Here is a 24,556-nt window from a genome sequence, read left to right on the forward strand (position 1 = left end):
TCAATGTTGTAAATGTCTTCATTTGTACATCTTCCCACCAGACTACAAGCTCCCTGAGAGTATGTGGATCTTACTGTGTTTCTCCTTGCCTTATAACACACTGCTTCAAAGTCCAGACACTATGACTAGACCCAGCTGCGCCTTTCAGCATTTTCCACAAAGTCTGATTACACTCCAACTACTCCAATACTGCATTCCCTGGGCATACCATGCTATGCCATACTCTCTCTTTTACATAGAAAGATAATCCTACTGCTGCTCTTCCTCATGCATATAATTGAACTCTCATCTGTTTTCAAGATTCAGCCTCACTTCTAAACACAGACCAAAGTTCATTTCTGTATCTCTATGTTCACTTCTTTTTAAGACATCATTCCCTCCCCCAACTGCCACAGGTCACTAATGATTATTTTTATCCTGAAATAAAATAAACAGTGATTTCCTTAAAATAAATATAAATTTAAAAGTTCTGAGTTATGTTATCTTGAACATATAAAATCTTTGAGTTTTAGTAAACACTGAAATTGATGTTAAGCTATGAAAACAGTCATGTCTAGCCAAAACCAATACCTCAAACCCTCATCCAGCTACTTCAAGAAGGCAGAAGCCTTATGCTGGGAAAACGTTTTGTGGATGATTTAGGCAAAAATATTTCTCTAAGAAAATTGTTTTCCTTTCAATAAGTTTTTATTGCATCTGTATGAATTCCTAAAAGGTATGTGTGTTGGGTGTGGCAGGGAGTGGGATACTGTCCAAGTTTTTTGTTTAAGGTAGTGTTGGGTTCATGAGTATTTAATACATTATTCACAATAGACAAATGATGAGAGTATGCAATGAGCCAAGATTATGATAAATCATATTTTGAGTCCCTAAGGTCCCAATAAAAAAAGTAATCTAAATATAAACATATTATCAAAAAAGTAACACTTTTTTCTTATTCATAAAGGTATGTAGTTATAAACACTATCTACATACAAAAATATATTTATGAACCAACAAAGCATTTTATATAGTTGAAATGGTAAAATCATTTACAAAAAAGTGATTTCTTACTTGATCTCCCACTTTTATGTTTCTTCACATTTTTATTTCTGCTGTAGTCTATTAGCTGTGGTTTTGATTTTGGTTCTCTTAACCAGCTAATATCTGTCTTCATGTCATCACAATTGTATTCTGTGTCAGTATCACTAAAGAGATTTTTCTTTTTATGATTTGTTACAATCTATAAAAAAAGACAATCCTTGTAATAGATGACAAAATCTGTCTTACATGTCATGCAAAGGAAGTTAAGCCAAAAAAAAAAAAAAAAAGGAAAAACTAACTTTTTTTTTTTAGCATACTAATCTGGCATTAGGGATCTATCCAATAAAGTCACTCAGAAATCCATATCAGAGATCAAGATTTAATTAACAACAACACTGGCAGCAAAATATAAAAATAAATCAAAATAGCTTACTTCCATAGAGACATAACCCAATACCAGCAAAGAGATAACTAAAATTGTCATATCATCTTACTAGATTGCAGATAGCTCAGAAACCATAAGAAAAGTCATAATGGGAACATCTCCTAGAGTTTAAAAAATGATCCAAATATTTTTGTTTTCCAGTTCTGTGATAATCTTTGGCATTGAAAAATTATTAAAAGAAATACTGATGTTAATAGACACATTAGGATATTATAACTTACTCTTTTATCTTTTGTTTTGAGAGAAGTTTCAAGTTCATCATGATTCCTTAAACCTACCCTTAAACAAAAATACGCATTAATTTTAATCTTAATTACTCGTTTTCTTAAGTTGGCATGCAGCTGCAGAGTTAGACCTGGGTTTTCCATCTTAACTCTTTCATTAACTTACTACATAATTGTGGCCAAGTCACTTTTTCTCTTAAATTTAAGTGACCTTACTTAAATTATATCAAACAACAAGGTTAAAGGAAAGGATTACTAACTCCTTTCCACTTTATCATCTAAGATATACAACTAATATTAAAAGTGTACAGTGTTCTACATGGTAATTTTAGAAGCAAATACTGAAATAAGAGAACCATAATAGAAGTTATGACAATGGCATTTTTATTCACTCTTTTTATATGTTAAAAACTCAGACAAACTGGGAGGAAATATTTAAGAAAAAGAACAACTGAGAAAAGTATATTTTAAAATGATCCATCTAATTGTTAATAAAAATACCTACAATGTTACTGAAGTATCCACACAGGCTTCTCTAGCTGTAGCTTGAAATTCCTGGATCTATATTGTGAATAAGCATTAAAAATTTTCTCTCAGTGTTAAAATAAGGTTTAAAAAAAAGGGAAAGAAATAAACATAAAAAAATCTAATTTCTATCACTTCTATCATATAATTATAAGATGGGACAATAAAATTAAGCTTACTAAAATATTTTTATGCTTAAGAAGAAGGCTAATAATATAAAATATACTAAAAACAAGAGTAATAATTTTAAATCTGTTGCCATCAGTAAGTGACTTTCTTGATGCCCCAATTACTCATTTTTGTCTACTTCAGTCCAAAAGATTTGAAAGAAAACCAAATATGCTTAGGATGGTATTGAATAAATTTTGAAATATTTAACAACATATTTTAAAATATTTTAAAGCATATTTACAAGAGGATGGAAATCCTCTAATAACTGTAAATACAAAATACTGAATAACTAATACAAAAATAATGACTAATTTCTAGCTTACTCCAAGTTTTATAATAGGCTCATCTGCTCCATTCAAATTAAAATTGTAAACATCGTTCCTGTAAAAATGAAGAGAAATATTAACTCCATTATACAACAAATAAATATTTTCTTTAAATATGAAGAAAACTTTACAATTTATGAAAAATTACTTACAATGGGCATTCAGAAGTAACATTAACGAAAGTAGTCTTCAATTGTCTATAACTTTTTTTCTGAACCTTTTCCTAAATACAAAAAAAAATTTACATAAAACCATTCAAACTTGTATATTACTATACTTGGCAAACAACATATGAAGTACATTTTCATATATTATCTAGTTGTGTTTCCACTAATAAAAATTTTACATTTGTAACAATTTCCTTAAATATCCACACTTTTAAAAATACTAAAGACTTATGTATTAAACTGAGGACGTAACAAAGTGCTGTAAATCAAATACAAAATATAAAATCCTTTTATCTTGATTATTTATTGACATTATTGCACATAGGTAAATGACCTCACTGGTATTCTACAAGCTGAATTTTAGTGATTCTAGAATCATAAAACAAGCATGTTTCTGGTTTTTTTTTTTTTTTTTAAGACTCATTTGCTGTTAACTCTTAAATAGAAAAGCTTTGGGAAAGGTTAAGGTTTATGTAAAATCTCCTGTGAAAGAGTCAAAATTGTATTAATCAACTACTACTACTAGAGAAAAATATAGGTAACGTTATTCCTATAGCCTAATGCTCAAAGTATATTCAATGTGATCAAAAAGTAGGCAGAAAAGAAGTTAAATCAAAATTTAACATACTGAGTAATTATGTTATTAAAGTCATTTAACTAAGTACATAAATAATATCACTAAATGATTGCTTACTGATCAGAAATAATTAGAAGTCTAATTTAATATCCAGAAGTTGGAAATATTAAAACTAAAAAACATTCGTTTTAGTTGTGATTCATCCTCAATTTTATTATTTCTTTTGGCTTCTTTATATAGAATTATTTGCCTAATTTCAAAAAGTTTATCCATCAATGTATTACTCCTCTGATCACTTATCTGACTTATCTCTTCCAGTATGATTTTTACCAGTGTTTAGATATATTTGCGCAATTCATCTTTTGCATGTCAGTGTATTCTGGGTATTACAGAAGATCCAAAAATGAGCAAAGATACTGAAGAGTGTAGAAACGTGAGTAAAGGTCTACAAAGACGATTCTTAACAGTTGCACTCTAGTAGAAGATAGAAGAGAGAAAGAAAGAACTGCAATAGTGAATAAAATATCAAAAAATAAAAGGTACAAAGACATTATTACACAGACTTCAGAATTCTTGCCCACTTGAATTTTGAGTCAGAGAACCTTAAAAAGGTTTCACAAAGAAGGTGACTCTGACGCAGGGCTTGCAAAGAAGAATAAAGTTTTGACAATGAGAAATGAGGGTGAAAGAGCCTGATGATTCACTTTGAAGTTCTTTCCAAAGGGGGAGGAAAAAGAATAAACACTTAGAAAAAACACTAAGGGAATTACTGTGTTTCAGCTAAATAAGACATGTCTGGGGAATTAATGTTAGGAAATCAGACTGACTTTTAAGAGGTCTTGGGAGCCAGCTTAAGTCTCTACTTAATTCAATAAGAAAGAGACCAAAGAAGGATTCTGAACGAGAGAACGACATGATTAAAGCTCTGTGATTTAGAAAGTTAAAAAGCTGGTATTGAATGTAATGAATGGATTTGCACAGAGAAATACTAGCGGCCAAAAGAATTACATAAAGGCTATTGTAATAATCCATGGATTAGAATTTAGAACTCAAACAAAAAAATAGGAGTTGGCAAAGGTAGAGAGAGAAGATTTAAGAGGAATGTACAGACACAGAAGGTGAATCTCAAAACAAAATTAAGTGAAGACAGAACATAATTGTGAGGAATAAATAAAAAATAATGGATATTTTAAGCCTGGATAAAAAAATAAATGTTTTTAACAAAAATAGGGATTTAAGAATAATCTTATTGTCAGGAGAGATGAGTTTAGCTAGAAAAAAAATCTGAATCATGTACCAAAAAGTAAAAATATCACATTCATATACATAAGAAAAGCATTTTCTTTGAAAAGCAGAACAGAAGGTTAGGGGGGCTACTTTGAGTACTTGTCACTGAACTTGTCAGCCATTTAATCCATTTATCAATATGTTGAAAACATTAAATCTACTTCCATCCTACTACTTACTACTCTATGTTAGTGTTTACCGTCAAACATTGTTGAGTTTGACTACACGTTTGGTGTAGTTAAATAAATGAAACCTACCTTACTGAGCTGTAGATCAGATTTGTTTGAAAAACCACTATAAAAAAGGTTTGTCAAAATTAAAAAAACAATTAAATGTCAGTAGAATGTTTTACATAAAAGCCATTTTATACAAGGTAAAACATATTTGGGTCACTGAGTCTCCATTCAAATGCTACATATAACTGAAATGTGACAGTACTAGTCTGATAGTTTTGCAAGTTCCCCCAGAGAAAACAGCAACAATAATAGTTAAGTCCAAGCTGAACCATTCATGCAGCAGGAGGTGCCAAGCAATTTTCTTAAAACTGTTCTGCCATGAGAGTAATTTTTTTCATGCCATAAGACCAAAATTAATTTAAACATGAATTAACCACCTGGTAGCCCATAAAGACACATTTTATAATATGAGAAAGCCTTCAGAAAGATTGCAAACAAGGAATACATATTTACTATACAAAAAACTCATTTCAGCTCATTTAAATTTCGTATTTTATTAAGCAAGCCATTTAAATATACTTAGTTTTACTCATCGCTAGCTTCAACAAATAAAATTTCTAAAATGTCTATAGGCTAGAGATTCATTCCTGGAACGGTATGCTGCATCAATATGGTGTTTTTGATACCTTATAAACTGTAGTCAGGTACTAGAATGACCACTTTTAAATTCAGTTCCCTTTCTGTATAATTTAAACAGATACTATTGATGAAAATAAATACTTATGTGTTTTCTAATGGACGGTTACATTATTTGAACATACATTTTAAACTAATCTTAAAAGTTTGTAAAAACTTTCGGTGTACATGTCAGAAAAAGATCCACTTCTAAAATTTAAGAACATACCTGTCAGTCAAAGACTCCTTTAATTTTCTTGTGGACTTTATGCCATCCTTTGGTTTGTATCTCTTATTAATTTGGCTTATCAAGGATTCTGCTGCATCAGTAAATCCTTTCCCTTTTAACTTTTCTCTCTGAAACAGTTTATAAGTTACTCAAAAACTCTACCAGTTAACCTCCAAAGGAAAATTAAGGCTACAAAGAAAATTTAAGAAAAGGCTGGCTCTATAAATAATTACAAAGAGAAATAAAGGGAGTCAGAAACTAATAATTTTGGGATTTGTTAGGCATTAAAACAAGTTAGGATAAGTTTTTTAGTATGTAGAACTTTGCAGAGTGCTTTGTAGAGATTTTAAAAAACTTTCTATCCATGAGAAAAAATATCATAAAAAACTGAAGGAAACCAAAAGCTGGTTCTTTGAAAAGATCAATAAAATTGATAAGCCTCTAGCCAACTTAATTAAGAAAAAAGAAAGTAGTAGAATAAAAAAAAATGATAAACTCTATGCCCATGAATTTGATAACCTATACTAAATGGACAAATTCCTTGAAAGACAAATTCTACTAAAACTCACGCAAGGTAGAAATAAATCATCTGAATAGGCCTATATATATTAAAGAAATTGAATCAATAATTAATACCTGCCAAAACAGAAAGCACCAGGCCCAGATGGGCTCACTGTTGAGTTCTATCAAACATTTAAGGAAGAATTACACAATTTTCAGAATCTTTCAGAAGACAGAAGCAGAGGGAATACTTCCTAACTCATGCTATAAAGCCAATATATCCTAATATCAAAATTAAAGACATTACAAGAAAGGAAAACTACAGACCAGTATTTCTAATAAATATAGATGCAAAACCCGAGAAAATTTAGAAAATCAAATTTAATAATGTATAAATAATCTATGTACCACAACCAAATATATTTCCAGGTATGCAATGTTGATTCAACATTTGAAAATCAACTAATATAATCCAGGCTAAAGAAGAAAATCATAGGATAATATTAATAGATGGGCAAAAGCATTTGACAAAATCCAATACCCATTCATAATAACAATTCTCAGAAAACCAGGAATAGAGAAGAACATCCTTAACTTGATAAAGAACATCTACAAAAAAAGTTACAGCTAAAATTATACTTAATGGAGAGAAACTAGATGCTTTCCCACTAATATCAGTAACAATGAAAGGATGTCTGTTCTCACCACTCTTATTCAACATCATTCTAGAAGTCCCACTAATGCCATAAAAGAAAAGGAAATACACTGCACACCTATAGGGAAGAAAGAAAGAAAACTGTCTCTGCTCACAGATGACATCACTGTCTATGTAGAAAATCTTGAAGAATCAACAAAAATATTCCTAGAACTAAAAAATTACAGTACAACGGAAGGATACAAGGTTAATACAAGTCAATCGCTTTCTTATAAACCAGTAATGAACAACTGGAATTTGAAATTACATTCCATTTATATTAGAACTGCCAAAAATGAAGTATCTAAGTATAAATCTAACAAAACATGCACAAGATCTATATGAGGAAAACATGACTGATAAAAAAAAATCAAAGACTAAATGAATGGAGAGATACTGCATGTTCATGGATAGGAAACTCAATATGGTCAAGATGTCAGTTCTTTCTATCTTGATCTATAAATTCAATGTAATCCCAAAGTCCCAGCAAGTTATTTTGTGGTTATCAACAAAATGATTCTGAAGTTTACACAGAGAAGCAAGAGATGCTGAGTAGCCAACACAATATTAAAAGAGCAGAACAAAGATGGAGGACTGACCCTACTTAAAGATTTACCAAAAAGATACAATAATCAATATAGTGTGTCACTGGTGAAGGAGCAAACAGTATAATGGAACAAAACAGAGCCGAGAAATAGGCCCACATAAATAATTAATCGATCTTTGACAAAGGAACAAAGGCAATACAATGTAGACAAGACAGTCTTTTCAACAAATGGTGTTAGAACATCATCACGCCCCCCTCCTCCCAAAAAAAGATTCTAGACACAGACCTTACACTCTTCACAAAAATTAACTCAAAATGGATCATAGATCTAAATGTAAAGTGCACACTATAAGCTATAAAACTCCTAGAAGATAACATAGGAGAAAATCCAGGTGATCCTGGGTTTGGCAATGCCTTTTTATGTACAACACCAAAAGCACAACTCATGAAAGAAAAAAAATAAGTAGGGCTTCATTAAAGTTAATAGCTTCTGCTCTGCAAAAGATACTGTTTAGAGAATGAAAAGAAAGGCCACAGACTGGGAGAAAATGTTGGTAAAATACATATCTGATAAAGGACTTTTATCTAAAATATACAAAGAACTGTTAAAACTCAACAATTAGAAAACAACCCAATTTAAAAAACAGACTAAAGATCTGAATAAACAACTCACCAAAGAAGATATACAGATAGTAAATAAAAATATGAAAAGATGCTCAACATCATCTGTCATTAGGGAATTGCAGGTTAAAATAACAAGATACCACCAAGCACCTATAAGAATGGATAAAGTCCAAAACATTGACAACACCAAATACTGGCAAGGATGTCGATCAACAGGAACTCTCCCATTCATTGCTGCTGAAATGCAAAAATGGTACAGCCACTTCTTCCACTTTTGGAAGACAGGCAGTTTCTTACAAAACTAAGCATACCCTTACCATATGACCCAGCAATCATGCTCCTTGGTATTTTTCCAAATGAGTTGAAAGTGTAAGTCCACATAAAACCTGTACATGAATGTTTATAGAAGTATTATTCATAACTGTCAAAACATGGAAGCAACCAAGATGTCCTTCAACAGGTGAATGGATAAACAAGTCTTGGGACATCCACACAATGGACTCAGCATTAAAAAAAAAAAGCCATCAAGCCATGAAAACTCATGGAGAAACATTCAATGCATATTGCTAAGTGAAAGAAGCCAATCTGAAAAGACTACATACTGCATGATTCAAACAATATAGTATTCTAGAAAAGGCAAAACTATGGAGACAGTAGAAAGATCAGTGATTGCCAGGAATTTCAGGGCAGTGAAACTATTATGCATGATACTCTAAGGGTGCATACCGGTTGCTATGTATCTGTCAAAACAGAATTCATAACACAAAGAGTGAACTATAAATATGCACTTGAGTTAAGAATATATCAATATTAGCTCATTATTTGTAACAAATGTACCACACTAATGTAAGATGTTAATGATAAAGGAAATGAGGATGGGGTGACAGAATGTGGGAGGTTTCTGTATAGCTTTAAACCTGAAATTGCTCTAAAAAAACTCTATTTTTTCTTAAATGGAAAGACTACAAGGTAAGAATTTGTATCTGCATAATTTTAGATAATTTGATTAAAAAACTCGAATGACACTCTTAAAGGTATGATTTCTCTTGATTTTAGTTTTATTTTTTTCCTGGGAATCAGGCATATGGGTTTTTAAAAATTATGGTAAAATATAAACAAATATAACATGACATAAAGTTTACTATTTTAGCCATCTTAAATTCGTATTTTTTATATATAATAGGTAAGTTACTTACTATCCCTTCTTGAAATTACCAGAATAAAGACAGGGTATACTTGCCTTGATAAAAATGTAGCAAAGACAAACCTCCCCTGAAACAGTGTATGATTTAAGAATTTTGACATAATTGGGGCCAATGTAGGAAATCTGTACCACTGAACTCCAGAGATTCTATTTCTCTGGGTTTATCCAGTGAATAGAAAGACAGGATCAGAAAGATGACTGCCTTAGAGGAGAGTCATCCATGAATGATTGGCAGGAAATCCTGCATCATAATAAAGGGAGTGAAACTAGGAGAGTGAAGAGAACTTCTGAAAACAGGAAGTTGATTTTTTAAAAAATTAGAGCACAGATCAGAAGAGATGACCAAGTTTCTTTGCTCTCAGGAAAAAGGGATGACTAGGTCAGAAAAATTCTGTGGAATTATTCTAAATTCCAAAGAAAATAGTTTAAAACTAAAATTGAAGAACAGATCAGCATTCAGACAAAAAGAACCTTACTTCCCCTGGATCTGAAAGAACTAAGTAGCAGCTAAGAGTAGAAAGAAGAAAGAACAGCATTCGGAGAAGCAAGAAAAAAGTGACCTAAAAGGATCTGGTCAAGAAAGACAGCAGCCAAATTAGGCAGAAAAAAGTGAACTGCAGGTTAAAAGCAAAATAAAGAATAGCCCATCGAGACAAAGAAAATAATGTCTAATTATATACAACAATTACAAAGTTATCTATTAAATATTTCACTTGCACACTAATATATATGAATATTTTACACTGATTCTATAAATTTGACTACCTGGGTATTAATAATACTCTGGAAGATAAATGAAAATGAAGGCTTTTAAACCCTGGATCTTCTAAGGCATAGTGGAAAAGGGATTGCATTACTGATAGTGGAAATGTATTCTGATTAGAAGATTTTCTTCATCTGCATCTTGATAGCAATGACCGAAGAAAAGATTTATGGTAACTGCTACAAAAAGTAAACTTTCAGTCTTAAAGTATGGTGCAAATTAGCTAAAACTGTCCTGGAGATGTTCTATAGATGGTTAATGTGAAGAAGACAGTGGAAGCATCAATGGGGACAAGTAACAGTTATAATAGAAGATAAATCTCCTCTACCCAACTTACATCCTTTCTTGAAAAAGCTTGTCAGACTTTAAGGCAATAATACAAGAAATGTTTCAGATGCTACTAAGTACAAAACTGTGCTAGGTCATTCAGGAAAACAAATGTTAAATAAAACATAGTCTTTATACTCTAATAGGCTAAGACGGGGAAAACACAAAATAAACATTTATTAAAAAGAAAGGTAAGCACTATTAAAGAAGCATGGACGGTTCTATATGCATGTTCAAAAATTCAAAAGACTCTGAGGGACAGAGTGGGAGACAAGGAATAAGAGGAGACAAGGAACTACAGCGTTCATTCACACTATAGCTAGTTACATGCCTGCTCTGCACCTGCTGACAGGTAGTTCTGTCAGGGCTGGGACAGTGGAGAGATCACAAAGGGGTAGAGGAGACACTCCTACAGTCTAAGCTTGAATTAAAGAACAGGGTATTACAAGAGGTTGCCAGTGGGGAGAGGAGAAAGAAGAGGGGCAACGTAGGAGCATGGGATTTAGAGACACAAACAACTATCTATAACATAGATAAGCAACAAGGACAAGTTGTACAGCACAGATAAATATAGCTATTATCTTGGAATGACTTTAAATAGAGTATAAGTTATAAAAACATTGAGTCACTGTTGTACACCTGAAACTAATGTAATATTGTAAATCAACTATACTTCAATAAAAAAGAACAGGGTATTACAAACATTAAATTTGAAGCAATTAATCAAGCTTCTTTCACTTTATGTTACCAGGTAGGCATATTATGGGTGTAAAGAAATAAAACACACTGAAAGCTCACCGTTTTTTTTGGTTTCAAGTCCCAGGAACTAAGTTCAGACGTCAGTCTTTTCCCTGATTTTCTAACGCCGTTTGCATTTTTTCTAGGAGAAGGGCTTTTATCACAAATAGTAGTATTCACATCCTTTGACAATATGTATTTTTTCCTATAGATCACAGATTCTTCAACTGTCTTATTTAGGAGAACTGATTTAAAAGTAGTTTCAGATTGAATACGCCAATCACTCTGCTTGGTATTTTCAGTACTTTCCTCTTCCAAGTGTTTAGGACGACCGAGTTGCTGTTTGCTGCCTTTGCAGACTCCTACTTCTGCTTCATCTACTTTGTTATGCTGCATTCTTTCTTCCCTGTACTGTACTTTTCCTGTTTCCTCAGAATTATCATCAGATATTGAAGAGGATGATTTTTGTTTAGCAAATTTTTTGTTGATAATAGTATCTAGTGGGAAAAGGAGAAATTAATCCTCATTAAATTTGTAAACTGATCATATTTAAAATTTGTTAAAAACAAAATATTTGTTAAGATATTTCAAGAAATGAGTATTTCCCAAAACTACTATTTTATATACAGAGAAAACTATGTTTCACCTTGATTAAATGTGTCTCCTGATGAAGTACTTTCTCTTCGGTTATTACAAAGCTGAATGTTTGTTACAGGTGTCCAACATACGCATTTGGAGTGCATTTTATTTCCGCAGATGTTGTCTAAAGCACCAGGTAACCTAGAAAACAAGTTCACTTGCTTCATATTACAAAACATTAGCCTGTAACTCTGGCATAAGACCTTGATTTTTTTTTTTATTTAGTCAATGTTTATTGATACAAATTTGTTAGCAGTCAAATATGAAAATATTTTCATAAGTCATGATGAAAGTTAAAATTCACTATGTAATTGATCAGATGAAAGAATATTGTTAAAAAGTTCCATTATTGCTACTATTTTCATATCTACCTAAACATATCTCACATCTTACATGTGTATTTGAACTAGGTCAAATTTCTTCATATTCATACTTTTTAGTTTGAAAATATCATTCATTTTCAGTCTCTCAATTTGAAAAGTTATGTTGGTTGATATGGAAAAAACATGTAGGCTATTTCCTATTGTGCTATCATAATAATATACGTGAAAGATAATTGTCTATAACCAGTACAACATTCTAAAACTATAAAGGCCTATTTCTTTAAATTTGTTACATTCATCTAAAAGTAACATTATTATAGGCTAAATGATTTGATAGGTTTTCTTATACTTACACAGGTTTACCTATTTTTCCCAGTGCCTGTGAATCAGGAACAATATCCTGGAGTTCATCTAAGTAAAATAAAAATTGTGGTATTTTCATTTTTTCAAGCAGTTGGCAGGGGAAAATGGAAGCTGGTACAGAATTTGATCAAAGTTCACATACTGGGATGGAAAGACTGACTGATCTCATCTTCCCCCCTCCCAGACCCAAATTTCTTAGGAACAAAGGCTGTATATTTCTTTGCAACCTCTAAGTTCTTTGCATAAAGCTGAATATATTCATTACAAATCTTTTTTTTAAATAAGTGAAAGAGTTAGGGTAAAAGGTAAGTATAAGAGAAGTGTGTGTTTGTGTGTGTGTGTACAGAATGACTGAAATTAAACCATAAAGTACTTACTAAAATTTTGGTTTGGGAATTCAGTATCCTTATTTTCTACAACTTTAGCAGTTTTGATATGCTACAAACACAGGAGAAATGTTAATATAAATTTGAATTAAGGCATTATATGAAAACAACTTTTAAAAGTCAGAGTATTAAAATTTAAAACTTCTAAAATTTGCCTTACTATTAAAAGTTGACTTGTTTTTCCATTTATTTCATAAAGATTATGCCCATTCTAGAATACCACCTATCCTAAAACTTCAGAAAGTAACCTTCATTGCAGATAAGGAGGCAGAAGATTCTACAAATTTTCAGATCTCAGCCATGGCTAGGATAGTAATTCAGTTTTCATCCATAACTGAGAACCTCTGAACCCACATGGCACATCTCCTATTGCTGTTGATCCCAAAGCCTACATCTATTCTGTCTATTCACTAACATACATATAAACTGGAAATTATGAAATATTTAATAATTTTGTAAAGTTTTGGCCACGACACAGGTAACTTCTTGACTACAGTAAGCTTCCCTCTTTCCATGGCCACAGATACACACTTGCCCAGATCCAATGAAAATTTGCCATCACTATCAAAAAAACATACCCTCTAGCTAAGGTATTTTGTCTCATCCTGCCTGTCTTCCCTAGTTAGATCTAGCCAGTGGCTCTCTACACTGGGAAAGGAGCAGTATGAAAATGTACAGGTGTGGTTTTGGTTGTCACAGTGTCAGAAGGGTTCTCCTGACAATAAGCAAGCACAGGCCTAGGACGCTCATCTTCCTACAACATTCAGAACTATGCAGCACAACTGAACAGTAGTGCCCCTATCAAGAAACATTTAGCTAGACAATTTGAACCATTATTTTTCCTAATACCTTCAACTTTTGCACCCTTTAGTTTTCCGCCACATAACCATTTAAATTTTTAAAAATTTACTATCTATTCTTTTTTTTACTGTAACACCAAGGCTGCTAAGCTTGAGGAAATTATATATATTTCTGAATTAACGCCATGATAAAATTCATAGTCTTCAATTTGAACTGGGCCCTCAACATTGCCTAACACTTGCACTTATTCTTGGCCCTCTGCATTCTCTCTCAGTGGTTATTCCAAATCTTTGTGTGTCCCTTCAAGGCTCTATCCCCAAGAGAGGTTCACCATCCTCACACTTCAGAGAAAACAAAAGTTATTAGGTGTTCCTCATCTGCAAACTTATTGGTATCTCTGATTACCTGTATCTCTAAGATACAACTTTCTCTTATCCATTCCCTGCTCTGTTCCCACTTCAGCTACCTGGAATGAATGCCCTTCTCCATGTCCATCTGACAAATAACCTTTATTGACCCTTCTAAAATCAACTCACTTGATCTTCGCCCTCTCTCCAGCTCTAAGGTTAGGCATCTGCCCCTCTACTAGGTTCCTACTGCATCCCGTATGTACATCTGAGAATACTTATACAAGATTATAATTATCTTATTATTTATCTAATTCCCATGCTAGACTTTGAGATACTTAAACACAGATTCCACTTGTATCTTACATTTCTAAACCAGAACCTTCCCCATAGCAGACACTAATTTGTATAATAAACTAAAGATTGTTGGCAAGTCCATTTCTCCTACTGAATGCATAAATCAGTTACATTGAATAGATATTTCTATATTTTATTATTAGCACAGCAAATGAGTGATAAGACCTTACTTTCAAGGACAATAAATGATATCTAAAAATAAAAAAGCACTACTTTAAAAAAAAAACCTGAGACACTCACTGCTTGCAAAAGAAGCTAGTTCAATATGTATTTCTATAATAACTTGATAAAAATTTACTAGAAAGTGCTTTCAAAGTAAAGTTACTTTGTCTGTATTATCTCCTCTATTTCTTTCTTGAGATGTTCTAGATTTAAGTGATACAGCATTATCCACTCCATTTTCCGATGTTTTGGAAACACCAGGTTTTTCTGTAGAACTTGTCATCTGCAGTGGTGGTTTAATTCTTCCTCTTCGCGGTGTTGCTAAAAAGGAGAACAAAGGACTGCCATTATTTGTAGAATTTTTAAAAATTGCATATCGCTATTATTGAGGTACATTTTAGCTGAGGAAGGTAAAAAAAAAAAAAAAAAAGGTTCTAGGGTGGGTCACAGGTTTCTGGTTTAGATCAGTGAGTGAATATGGATGCCATTTACCAAGGCAAGAAATGGAGGAAAAATTGGCAGGGAGGGTGGAAAGATAAATTTATTTCAGACCTGTTAAGTTTGAGGAGTTTGTCAAACATTAGGTAATTTCCTAGCAGGTAATTAGATTTGGGGAACAGAATGTCATTATTAAATTGTCATAAAGATTAAATAAGACTGTGTTTATAGCAACTAGTATATAGTATAAGATTATTTTAAAAATTTTATTTAGCTCCTAGTTTGTACGAGGCACTAAATGTCACAATATTCCTTGTTGAACTGAACAATTTTTATTTAATCCTCTAAATAATTTAATGAGGTAGACATTTTAGTCCCATTTTATAGAAAGGAAAACTGGTTCCAAACTTACCTAGAGGATACTGTGCACACCTGGGAGTGTGGAAACAAGCCCAAGCAGCCCAGTTAATGTTTTAACCACTATGTTATGCTGATTCCAGCTTAAATTGCAATAAATTATGAATGCTGGATATTGATATTTTACATAATGTTTGTATGTCAAAACCCATTAAACCTCAGACATTTGAAGTTTTTTTGACAGAAGATATCTGTGGTTCATATTTATTAATTTTTATAGCCCCAACTGATCCTCTAGGTAATTTATGTCCAGAATATCCCTGAATGTTTTTAAATGCCTGCTTTAAATAATACTTGTTAGAAATCTTTAAGACTGTAAAACTTACATGTATTGATTAGAAGTATTGGACTTCTCACAGTGTATCTCTCTGAACTGGGAACAATCATTGATGCTTCAGACATTTTTCTTTTGCTAGGAGTAATTATCTTAAACCATGAAAAACAGCCACAGTAAACACATATTCTCTTTTGAAATTAAATATCCTACAATTTTATTCATAACATTTTACCTTGACTACACACAAAAGATATATGATATTTTATAAACAACATGATATCCAGAAATTTTGAGCTGACTTGAAGGGTTTTATCCTAATGTTTGGTATTGACTAGGCAGCCAAAACAAGTAAGGAATGTTGTTTTAAAGAATATTTATAGAATATCCAGACTTAGAAATACAGTACATTTATATATTAATTGAAAATATTTTATTGACATTCAGTTTACCTAATTAACCAATGGCTCACAATTTGCTATTCTATTTCATAAGGATGATATTCAGAACACATATTTATGTAAATTTGTTTGGGAAAGCTTTCATAATTTTAAGCATTCTTCAAAACTTACACACATTTTAAAAATTGTATTAATATTCTGTGAAGACTAACTGCCTTTGGAGTAAAGAGCAGCTACAAGAATTCAGAGACTCAGTGACACACAAACTAGTGGTTCCAAAAAACAGTTTGCATTTTCTAATTTTAAACCTAGAATGACTGATAAGAACAACAGAAGTAGATAAGCAGAGGCAGGCACCAGAGGGAACAGGAGCTCCAGAGGGTGCCGTGCTGTATTGAGGAGTACAAGATAACAAACTGTAAGGAGGAGAAGAGAGCTGTCCTTAAGCAAGCACCTGCCCCTAAGACAGAGGAAAAACACTGATGGAGTTTTGAGTAGGTACATATATGGGGCATGGAGGAAAGGTAGTGAAAGACAAGAGAAAACTGAATTTTAAGATTAACCAGAAATAAGCGACTGAACCAGCAGATTCTTCTTAAAGAAATTACAGTTCCTAGTGGTATATAATGAATGGGGCCCAAAAAGTTACTTATTCATATAAATGCTTTCAATAGTTAATCCTTACTGACAGCACAGTGGGTATTTAAAATAGTACGATGTTTTTCAAACTTTATTGTGCTGAAGATCTTTTCCAGAGTGTTTGTGTTACGATTCAATAGTTTTAAGGGTGGGGAGGAGGAAGTCTAAGAATCTGCATTTTTAATAAGCACTCAAATTATGAATCTGATATAAAGATACACCAAAAAATGGCAGTTATACTCTAATTATCTAAGGGAACTAAAAATGATGCTTTTAATTTAATGAAGGACACAGAACAAAAGGAAAAATCGTAAGTAACACAATGTATGGAAGAGCGTGTGAGAGTTATAGTTGACTAAAGGTGAGAGATAAGTAAAAATTGAAATAATAAGGAAAAGCTCCATTAAGAAAGTGAAAATGAATGAAGATTTACAAATGTAAGAACATTCTATTATAAATTTGTATTCTACATTATGGCCAAATGCAAAGACAGAACAGAAAGGATAAATGCAAAAAGTGGTGGTTACTTTCCTATATAACTCTAATTTGAAATTTACAAGTGTGTAATATACCTTGTCCTAAACCTCTGGCTCCTACACATAAACACAGTTTCCTGAAATACTGTCTTTTGTATGCATTTGTAAAAGGCAAGGGAAATGCTTTGAAATGTTACTGATGAACATATAAATTCTAGATGCTTTTTTCTGTTATTATATATAGCAGTGATTTGACCTATGTTGTTTTATAAATGACTGGTTTGATATCATACTTACCTCAGCCTGACTATTTTTTCTGTCCCCTTGATTACTATTTTTGATATATTTTGGAGGTTTAGCTAATTCCTCTTGAGGGGTAAGTTTTTCTTTCAAACTAACAAGTTCCTCTTCAACTGGTGAGGTTTGACTTTCTGGGACTAGAATCTGTTGGAGAATAAGTAAAGTGTTTAAAACTGCAAACCACAGGAAGTTCTTAAAAATCACTGCTTGTCTTAATAAAGCACTCAGTCATCTCACACTTATACAAAATGTCAATTCTTTTTGTCTTCTATGTACTGTTATAATTTTTAGTACTACAAAGTGACCCAATGAAAAACATCCACTCTTTCAAATTGTTAGTAGACATAAAACAAGCTTTGGTATTAGTAGAAGAACATATACTTCTGATTTTTAAAGTTACCAAAATTGGCATTAATAATGATCTATCTTGTGTACTGAAATAAATTAGTAATATGTTTAAAAAGTCATATACATCTTACTGGGGCACTATGTTGAGACTATTTTAAGATACTCACCCTTCAAGTTGAACTTTATTATTGTGCTATTATTTGCGGTTAAATTTAGCCCAGTGATAAAAATCAAGTAAGTTAGACACATACCTGTGATCCACTTGCATCAAAGAGTATATGCACAGATGTTTTGGCAACTGAAATACCTTGTTTTCTGGTAAATTCCTAAAATTAAATTAATTCAAAGGGATGTCATTTCTCCCAGTTCTTTCCATTTTAATGCAACTATTTCCTGTACCTGTTTCCTTCCAAATTTGCCAATTTATCTCAAATCATTATTTTATATAGACACACATACATACACATGTATGCATAAAAATACCCTTCTCAGAACCCTTCAATGACTCCCCACTAACCACAGTCTTAGCCTGCCATTTTGGTAAGGGTTCCTCACAAGCATATTGTCTGCTATCCTTCACCATAAATCCTTCACACTGCTATAGGTTGAATGTGTCCCCCTAAATTTGTATGTTGAAACTTAGTCCCCAAGGACGGTATTAGGAAGAGAAGCCTTTGGGGGTTGCTTAGGTCACAAGGGCTCTGCCTCATGAATTGGATTAGCGCCCTTACAAAACAGACCCCAGAAAACTCCCTCACCCCTTCCACCATATAAGGTCCCAGTGAAAAGACAGTCACTGATGAACCAAGAAATGAGTCTTCACCAGGCACTGAATCTGCTGGGCACTAATCTACACTTCTAGCCCCTAGAACTATGAGAAATGTTTGTTGTTTAAGCCACCCAGTCTATGGTATTTTTGTTACAGCACCCTAAACAAAGACATGCACCATCCAAACTTGTCAACAGACTATCCCCCCAAATATAACGTGAATTACCATCTTGAGTCCCAGTTAAACAATATCTGACTCAGAGTGTCTTCCACAATCCTGGAAAGCATCTCATCTAAATTTCATTCATTTCAAAGGCCATTTCAAGGCCCATTTCCATAGCCTTTCCCTCAAATCTGCCTCTTAATAAGCATTCTCTTTCTTCAACTTCTGTATTTCATTTTCCATATGCCACCTACTTACTTCTTCTGAGGCATATTTAGTAAATCTCACAATGTTTAGTATTTTAAAAACAAGGCTTTGTCTTATTTCACTTTTTAAACACTTGGCAGGAATTCATTAAATGTTTTGAGTAGCTGCTGCTAATATTGTCATCAGAGGTTCTTTCTAATAGATATCTCAAAGGGTATGGCTAACAATCTGATGACCATTCCACAATACTAATTTAAGGAACTAAAAATGTACATGTTATTTTAAGAACTGTAGGGAAAAAAGCAATGAAACTTATAGCCTAAGTAACTGAAAGCTTCCAGAATTATGAAAATACATGTTTATTAAAGAGTTCACTTACCCTATACTTATTTGCACCAAAAATTTTTTGTGTCACATTAGTGATTTCTAACGATGCATCAAAATATAAAAGTAATTCTTTCCCTTCTCCTTTACTAATTTTTACAATATTTTTCAGAATTATAGTCAGAAGCTTCTTCGATTCTTTCACTGTATACAAACAAATCACATTGATTAGTTGCTATTCATTTTTGAGATACCACCCCATAAGTATTCTATAATAAGAAAAGCATGCAGCATATCAGTTAAAATGAACTGAAATAAAATTAACTTTTAGGATTTAACAGTATTTAAATTAATCAATTTCAGTACTAACTACCTATGTAAACAAACCAAGTCAGTTTATATTTCTAAGTCTCAGTTTCCTGATCTATAAATTATAAGGTAATACAATAACTGTATATATTATGGACACTAATAGGCTCTTAATAAATATTCTTTGAACACATCTGAGAAAACTATTTTCTTAATTTAAAAGAGGCAAAAAAAGAAAATAAATTTAACTCCAAAAATAACCAAATTTCTAAGCTTAAGCATCTACTCAAACATTTCTATTAAATCCACAGTTGTTACAGATGTATTGACAATAAACATCATTTGACAAAAAGTTGAATGCCAGGAAATTGTGAGGTAAGGATACAGTGCCAGTCCTCAATAAATTTATCAGTCCAGTGAAAAGAAAATACTGTAAGTGTCGGTTTATAAGATGTATTCACCTCCCTTCCTCCAAAAAGTTACAGAAAATTACCTGGCACCCAATTAATGTGCCTATATTATGGCCCTGAGGCCACTATGGTCCCATCCTACTTCTGGTGGTGGTCCTGTTACTGACTGAGAAGTCTCCACACCTGCTCCCAATGTTTGCTTTTGGGCAAGAGGAAGACTTCCTGAGGGAGAAGGACCACACCAAGGAGAAAAATTTGTTTCTACATCAGGAAAAGCTCTGCTGGCCATTCCATGATCTACTCTGAAGGACAAATGTCCCTATCGGCTATAAAATTCTCTGATTCTTAGGAGGCCTTCCCAAGCAGAAAATGTCTTATTTGCTTTTGCAACCATAAGGTCATGAAACTTACACAGTAATGTCCTTTGATGGTACTAAGAATTTTTAGTTGCCTGAAGGTAGTGGTAACGCAGTTCCTAACTCAGAACCCCGGTAGTTTTTGGGTTTTTTTAACTTTTTTTTTTTTTAATTGAGTTATAGTCAGTTTACAGTGTTGTGTCAAATTCCAGTGTAGAGCACAATTTTTCAGTTGTACATGAACATACATACATTCACTGTCACATTCTTTTTCTCTGTGAGCTACCACAAGATCTTGTATATATTTCCCTGTGCTACACAGTATAATCTTGTTTATCTATTCTACTTATGCCTATCAGTATCTACAAATTTTGAACTCCCAGTCTGTCCCTTCCCACCCAGCAGTTTTTTTTTTTTTTTTCAAAGAAAAAACACAGTCACAAGTTTCAACAATAAAATTTTTCAGGCTTTAAAGGTGAAAAATTAGGTGACTTTGAAGATGATAATGTCAGATTTTGATGATGAAGATTAGAACATTTATAATCTTTGAGGATATTTTTGCTGATTGTTATATGCATTTGATTTTTTTCCCCATAGCTTGCCTTGAACTTAGAGTAAATGCAGTATTTGCTTCACTGCTTGCAGGAACATGGTATTAGAATTACTTCAAAGTTATTATTTTGCTGAATGCTTTATACATGTTTGTACAAAGTATTCTCCACATATATCATGACTATACATAAGAATTTATTGGTATTTGTTATATTTTATTGCTAACTTTGTTGAAATTTCTGATATTTGCTTTGAAGGCCTGGACTATATCACGGCTAGCTTTTTAGTTACTTAGCAATATTACTGAAACATAAGAAGACTTCCTATTTGTTGCTTGCTGTAAAATCTAAGCATTTATAGATATCAACATATATGGTTGGATCTTACAATGTTATCTAGGTATTTCTGTAGCATTCCAGTACACTACAGTTATGTGAATATAATAATATGCTTTCTCCTGCAAAGCCATTCAAAAAAACACTTCCAAATTGTACATGGAGCTTTTATTTCATCTATGCCTATGAACTGTACCCAAAAGGGTCTCACTGCTCTCTGTCAGCTGCTCCCTCCCAGGCCCTCAGCATGCAACTGCAGACATTCTTTTTCACTAGAAATACTACTTCATCTCCATAGTCCACACTTATTTTTTCATGTAAAAATTCAGATCTTGCCTGCTTCATATAGGTAGACTATGTCACTGCTTTATTACAGAAGATATTAAAGGATATAAAGGAACAGCCAGATGAAGAGAGCCAGCTGAACTGGCTATGAATGCAAAAAGAATGAGATAGAGAAAGACACAGGATCTAAACAGGCTTTTTGTTTTAAGATGCAGTGACAAATGTACCATAAAAATGTATGATTATGGACATTATATTGTGAAATAAGCCAGTCACAAAAAGACACATAATGTATAATTCCACTTAAAATACTAAATGTCATAGAAACAAAAGGCAGAATGGTCGTTATCAGGGGCTGGGTGGAGGAGGGAAAAGGGCTGTTGTTTAATGAGTACAGAGCTGCAATTTCACAGGGTGACAAAAGTTCTGGAGATCTATTTCACAATAATGTGAATATACATAACACTACTGAACTATACACTTAAAGTGGTTATTTGGTCTACTTTATATGATTGTTACCACAATAAAGAAAAATAGGAGAAACTGGGTGAGGGTATATATGGAAACTTTCTATACTATTTTGGCAAGTTTTTTTTTAATGAAATTAAGAGTTTATCTTTAAAAAAGATTCAAATCAAACTTCTAGAGATGAAAAATATAATGCCCAAGATAAATATTATACAGGGCAGGAACAGAAGCAGATTAGACAGCAGAAGAAAACATTAATGAGCAATGAAACACAACCATATAAAACAATTCAAATAAAAAAAGAGAGTGGAAATAAAAGGGGTGTGGGGTGGAGAACCCAGATTATCAGTGAACTATGGGAGAACTTCAAGTAGCTTAGTATATGTGTAACCAGAGCCTCCAGAGGGGAGGAGAAAAATGAAGGAGCAGAAAAAAATATTTGAAGAACAATGGATGAAAACTTTAGAAGCAAGAAGCACAATGAACCCCAAGAACAAACAACATGAAGAAAATTACACTAAAGCACCATAATCAAATTGTTTAAAACTGTGAATGAAGAGAGAAACTTAAAAGCAACCAGGGGAAAAAAGACTTTAAAAGGAGCAAATATGAGAATGACAGACTTCTTACCAGAAATAATACAAGTCAAGAGACAGTAGAGTAGTATCTTTAAGTAAACTGAAAGAAAAACAATAAGCAATTTAGAATTCTGTATGTATCAAAAATAATTTTCAAAAATAAAAATAAAGACTTTCTGACATAAAAAAGCTGAAGGAGGTTATCAGTAGCATATTTTCACTACAAGAAATATTAGAAAAGTCACTCAGGAAAAAAGAAAATATTACTAGATGGAAATCTGGGTCTATACAAATGAAAGCTGAGCATTGGAAATGGTAAATATGTAGGTAAATATAAAATACTCTTTAATCCACTTTTAAAATCTCTTTAAAAGCTGATTGGCTGGTTTAAAAAATCATAATACCACATTATGAAGTCTGACATATTCAGAAACAAAAAAACTTGTAATATTATCAGCAACTGCACAAAGGCCAGGAAAGTAAAAATGGAAGTATACTGTTACAAGGTTCTTATATTGTTCATAAAGGGGTATAATATTACTTGAATATACACATTATTAAGTTAAATATGTATAAAATAAACCCAAAATCAACCACTAAAAAACTGGATATAAAGACAACAAAAGAAATACAATGAAATCACCAAAAATCAATTAACACAAAAGAAAAAGATAGGAAACATGACCACATCAACAAAAGTAAGGACAAAAATCACATGATCATCTCAACAGATGCAGAAAAAGCATTTGATAAAATTCAACACCCATTTGTGATAAAAACTCTTACCAAAGTGGCTATAGAGGGAACATATCTCAACATAATACAAGCTATTTATGACAAATCTACAGCCAGCATAATACTCAAAGGTGAAAAGTTGAAAGCCTTCCCACTAAAATATGAAACGAGACAAGGCTGTCCACACTCACCACTTCTATTCAACACAGTATTATTGGAAGTGCTAGCCATAACAATCAGACAAGAAAAAGAAATAAAAGGAATCCAAATTGGAAGAGAAGAAGTAAAGTTGTCACTATACGTGGATAAAATGATACTACATATTGAAAATTCTAAAGGCTCCACACAAAAACTACTAGAGCTGATAAAAGAATTTGGCAAGGTAGCAGGATACAAGATTAACACAGAAATCAGTTGCATCTCGTTACACTAACAATGAAATATCAGAAAAGGAAAGTAAAGAAACAATCCCTTTTAAAATCACATCCAAAAAAATAAAATACTTAGGAATAAATCTGACCAAGGACGTGAAAGATGTATACGCAGAGAACTACAAAACATTCATTAAGGAAATTAAAGATGACTTAAAGAAATGGAAAGATATTCCATGTTCTAGGACTAGAAGAATTACTATTATTAAAATAGCTATACTAGCCAAAGCAATCTACAGACTTAATGTGATCCCTATCAGATTACCCAGGACATTTTTCACAGAACTAGAACAAATTATCCTAAAATTTATATGGAATCACAAAAGGCCCATAAATGCCAAAGCAATACTGAAGAAAAAGAATGAAGCTAGAGGAATAACCCTCCCAGACTTCAGACAATACTACAGAGCTACAGTAATCAAAATAGCATGGTATTGGCACAAAAACAGACACACGGATCAATGGAACAGAATAGAGAGCCCAGAAATAAACCACAGACTTATGGTCAATTAATCTTTTACAAAGGAGGCAAGAATATAGACAATGGAGTAAAGACAGCCTCTTCAGCAAATGGTGTTGGGAAAACTGGACAGCTGCATGTAAATCAATGAAATTAGAACACTCCCTCACACATACATAAAAATAAACTCAAAATGGATTAAAGAATTAAATATAAGACAAGATACTATAAACCTCATAGAAAAAACATAGGCAAAACATTTTCTGACATAAATCTTAGC

General features: G+C 32.5%; 1 protein-coding gene across 1 annotated transcript in view; it reads right to left on the reverse strand.

The window, feature by feature from the left end:
- The window catches only part of SYCP2 (synaptonemal complex protein 2), a 77,256-nt gene that overhangs the window by 15,704 nt on the left and 36,996 nt on the right, over positions 1 to 24,556 (reverse strand). Inside the window, exons 14-29 of the mRNA XM_074347523.1 lie at positions 19,413 to 19,561; positions 18,146 to 18,220; positions 17,544 to 17,690; positions 15,783 to 15,882; positions 14,765 to 14,922; positions 12,926 to 12,986; positions 12,539 to 12,596; positions 11,870 to 12,003; positions 11,284 to 11,720; positions 5,826 to 5,953; positions 5,003 to 5,039; positions 2,867 to 2,937; positions 2,712 to 2,769; positions 2,198 to 2,253; positions 1,690 to 1,747; positions 1,054 to 1,222 (exon numbers count right to left, since the gene is read on the reverse strand). Of these exons, the coding sequence (XP_074203624.1) occupies positions 1,054 to 1,222; positions 1,690 to 1,747; positions 2,198 to 2,253; positions 2,712 to 2,769; positions 2,867 to 2,937; positions 5,003 to 5,039; positions 5,826 to 5,953; positions 11,284 to 11,720; positions 11,870 to 12,003; positions 12,539 to 12,596; positions 12,926 to 12,986; positions 14,765 to 14,922; positions 15,783 to 15,882; positions 17,544 to 17,690; positions 18,146 to 18,220; positions 19,413 to 19,561 (1,896 nt within the window). The remainder of the gene's footprint in view (positions 1 to 1,053; positions 1,223 to 1,689; positions 1,748 to 2,197; positions 2,254 to 2,711; positions 2,770 to 2,866; positions 2,938 to 5,002; positions 5,040 to 5,825; positions 5,954 to 11,283; positions 11,721 to 11,869; positions 12,004 to 12,538; positions 12,597 to 12,925; positions 12,987 to 14,764; positions 14,923 to 15,782; positions 15,883 to 17,543; positions 17,691 to 18,145; positions 18,221 to 19,412; positions 19,562 to 24,556) is intronic.

This window comes from Camelus bactrianus, chromosome 19 (genome assembly GCF_048773025.1).
Source record: "Camelus bactrianus isolate YW-2024 breed Bactrian camel chromosome 19, ASM4877302v1, whole genome shotgun sequence".
Classification (NCBI taxonomy): Eukaryota; Metazoa; Chordata; class Mammalia; order Artiodactyla; family Camelidae; genus Camelus; species Camelus bactrianus.